Source organism: Diorhabda carinulata, chromosome Y (assembly GCF_026250575.1).
Source record: "Diorhabda carinulata isolate Delta chromosome Y, icDioCari1.1, whole genome shotgun sequence".
NCBI lineage: Eukaryota > Metazoa > Arthropoda > Insecta > Coleoptera > Chrysomelidae > Diorhabda > Diorhabda carinulata.
Window position 1 is genome coordinate 1,812,146 of NC_079473.1, and position 3,441 is coordinate 1,815,586.

Consider the following 3,441-nt stretch of genomic DNA (forward strand, 5'->3'; position numbering starts at 1 on the left):
AATGTGTTCCACAATGACGCAACGGAGAGAGGAAAATCAATAAACGCTCACTTATAATATTGTTTTTTCCTCAAAAAAACTAATCAAAAAGTGGGAGAGAATTGTTAGATTTCGAAACAAAGAAGAGGAGATGGAGTTAGGTAGGAAATTTAGAAACGCGTTATGTAAATCCGACGATGCCACGTTTCGTGAAAAAAGTCGAGTTCCCGATGCTTCGTCATTGAATGTCACCCCCGTAATAATATAATCTTCGATAAGTGTGTTTCACAATGACGCAACGTAGAGCGGAAAATCCATAAACGCTCAATTATAACATTGTTTTTTCCTCAAAAAACTAATCAAAGAGTGAGAGAATTGTTAGATTTCGAAACCAAGAAGAGGAGATGGAGTTCGGTAGGAAATTTAGAAACGCGTTATGTAATTCCGACGATGCCACGCTTCGTGAAAAAAGTCAAGTATTCGATGCTTTGTCATTGAATGTCACCCCCGTAATAATATAATCTTCTATAAGTGTGTTTCACAATGACGCAACGGAGAGAGAAAAATCTATAAACGCTCACTTATGACATTGTTTTTTCCTCAAAAATCTAATCAAAAAGTGGGAGAGAATTGTTAGATTTCGAAACGGTGAAGGGGAGATGGAGTTCGGTAGGAAATTCAGAAACGCGTTATGTAATTCCGACAAAGCCACGTTTCGTTAAAAAAGTCAAGTATTCGATGCTTTGTCATTGAATTTCACCCCAGTAATAATATAATCTTCGGAAAATGTGTTTCACAATGACGCAACGGAGAGAGGAAAATCAATAAACGCTCACTTATAATATTGTTTTTTCCTCAAAAAAACTAATCAAAAAGTGGGAGAGAATTGTTAGATTTCGAAACAAAGAAGAGGAGATGGAGTTAGGTAGGAAATTTAGAAACGCGTTATGTAAATCCGACGATGCCACGTTTCGTGAAAAAAGTCGAGTTTCCGATGCTTCGTCATTGAATGTCACCCCCGTTATAATATAATCTTCGATAAGTGTGTTTCACAATGACGCAATGTAGAGAGGAAAATCCATAAACGCTCACTTATGACATTGTTTTTTCCTCAAAAAACTAATCAAAGAGTGAGAGAATTGTTAGATTTCGAAACGAAGAAGAGGAGATGGAGTTCGGTAGGAAATTTAGAAACGCGTTATGTAATTATGACGATGCCACGTTTCGTAAAAAATGTCAAATATTCGATGCTTTGTCATTGAATTCCACCCCAGTAATAATTTAATCTTCGGAAAGTGTGTTTCACAATGACGCAACGGAGAGAGAAAAATCCATAAACGCTCACTTATGACATTGTTTTTTCCTCAAAAATCTAATCAAAAAGTGGGAGAGAATTGTTAGATTTCGAAACGGTGAAGGGGAGATGGAGTTCGGTAGGAAATTCAGAAACGCGTTATGTAATTCCGACAAAGCCACGTTTCGTTAAAAAAGTCAAGTATTCGATGCTTTGTCATTGAATTTCACCCCAGTAATAATATAATCTTCGGAAAGTGTGTTTCACAATGACGCAACGGAGAGAGGAAAATCCATAAACGCTCACTTATAATATTGTTTTTTCCTCAAAAAAACTAATCAAAAAGTGGGAGAGAGTTGTTAGATTTCTAAACGAAGAAGAGGAGATGGAGTTCGGTAGGAAATTTAGAAACGCGTTATGTAATTATGACGATGCCACGTTTCGTAAAAAATGTCAAATATTCGATGCTTTGTCATTGAATTCCACCCCAGTAATAATTTAATCTTCGGAAAGTGTGTTTCACAATGACGCAACGGAGAGAGAAAAATCCATAAACGGTCACTTATGACATTGTTTTTTCCTCAAAAATCTAATCAAAAAGTGGGAGAGAATTGTTAGATTTCGAAACGGTGAAGGAGAGATGGAGTTCGGTAGGAAATTCAGAAACGCGTTATGTAATTCCGACAAATCCACGTTTCGTTAAAAAAGTCAAGTATTCGATGCTTTGTCATTGAATTTCACCCCAGTAATAATATAAACTTCGGAAAGTGTGTTTTACTATGACGCAACGGGGAGAGGAAAATCCATAAACGCTCACTCATGACCTTGTTTTTTCCTCAACAAAACCAATCAAAATATGGGAGAGAATTGTTAGATTTCGAAACGGAGAAGGGGAGATGGAATTCGGACATTAAAAACGCGTTACGGGTTTTGTGTCTTTGATATGGATGCCAAAATAGGACCTTCCGGACTGCAGAAAGAAAAAAGATAATTCGGAAAAACTCTCAGATGAAGAACTATTGAAGTGTTTATGCGAAAGCAGTGGCGACGAATATTTGTCGGACTCCGAAGATGAAAATTATTCCTCCGAATCAGAGACAGAAAGTGATTCAGATGCAAATTATGATGACCAATCTTCAGGAAATCGTTCGGCTTCGCCTGCAAATACCGGCCCATTCCGACTAAAACACAAGTAAATTTCCAGTGGAAAAAAAACTGGTACATTGAAACAATTCACGTTCAAGAAAAATCAACAGCTTTTAGTACCACTTCCGAGCAGAGGCAGACCTATAAATTTTTTTAACCTTATAAATGACGACACTTTTTTACCGCAGATTGTAGACCTAGCCTAACCTAACCAATTTTCCAGAAGCATATGTCAGGAAACAGATTTCTTTTCGTCTTGAGATGTCTCCACTTTACATCTGCCAACACTAGAGCTGACGATGGTTTAGGCAACATAAATTCTATGGTCGCCTTTTTCAACACGAAGATAAACAGTCACTATTACCCGGGAAAAGAATTGTCGTTGGGTGGTGGTGCTATGCGGGGGCATTTACATTTCAAACGAAATATACACAATAAACACCAGAATTACGGGATAAAGCTTTACATGTTTACAGAACCTGATGGATTGGTGCTGAAATTCGGCGTTTATGAAGGTTCAGCAGATGAATATAGCGGAACTACACATACAAGCAAAATAGTTATGCACTTACTTGAAGAAAAGTTAGATCAAGGACACGCGGTATACCTCGATAACTTTTACAACAGTGTTGACTTAGCTACAAATGACACCTATTGCACCGGAACTCTAAGAAGTGACCGTAAGCACAACTCATAAGTCGTCATGAAGAAGAAATTAAAACGAGGGGAAAACGAATCAAGGTTCTCTAATGGAATTCATATTGGAAAATGGAAGGACAAACGCGACGTCAATTATATAAGCACTGAATTTGGGAATGAAACTGGCATTTTCAAGAATAAAAGGGGAAAAGAAGCTGAAAAACCTAAATTTATCGCCAGGATCCATTGTTGTCATACTATCCTTGCAATAGGAAAACGATAAGGTGGTACAAGAAACTTTTCATTCATGTACTACAAATGAGTTTGACAAATGCATACTATCTACATAGAAAGTACTCTGGTGGTCATCGCCTTCGTTTTTA

The 3,441-nt window shown here is 37.3% G+C and overlaps 1 protein-coding gene across 1 annotated transcript; it reads left to right on the forward strand.

Annotated features, from left to right (window-relative positions):
- The first annotated feature begins 2,648 nt into the window (after positions 1 to 2,648).
- Positions 2,649 to 3,116, forward strand: LOC130903097 (piggyBac transposable element-derived protein 4-like). The gene has a single exon (XM_057815359.1). It carries the CDS (start codon positions 2,649 to 2,651, stop codon positions 3,114 to 3,116), a length of 468 nt encoding a protein of 155 aa, XP_057671342.1.
- The last annotated feature ends 325 nt before the right edge of the window (positions 3,117 to 3,441 follow it).

What these genes read in the sequence shown, in the direction of transcription:
- LOC130903097 (XM_057815359.1), top strand. Translation starts at nt 2,649, where the DNA reads ATGTCAGGAAACAGATTTCTTTTCGTCTTGAGATGTCTCCACTTTACA.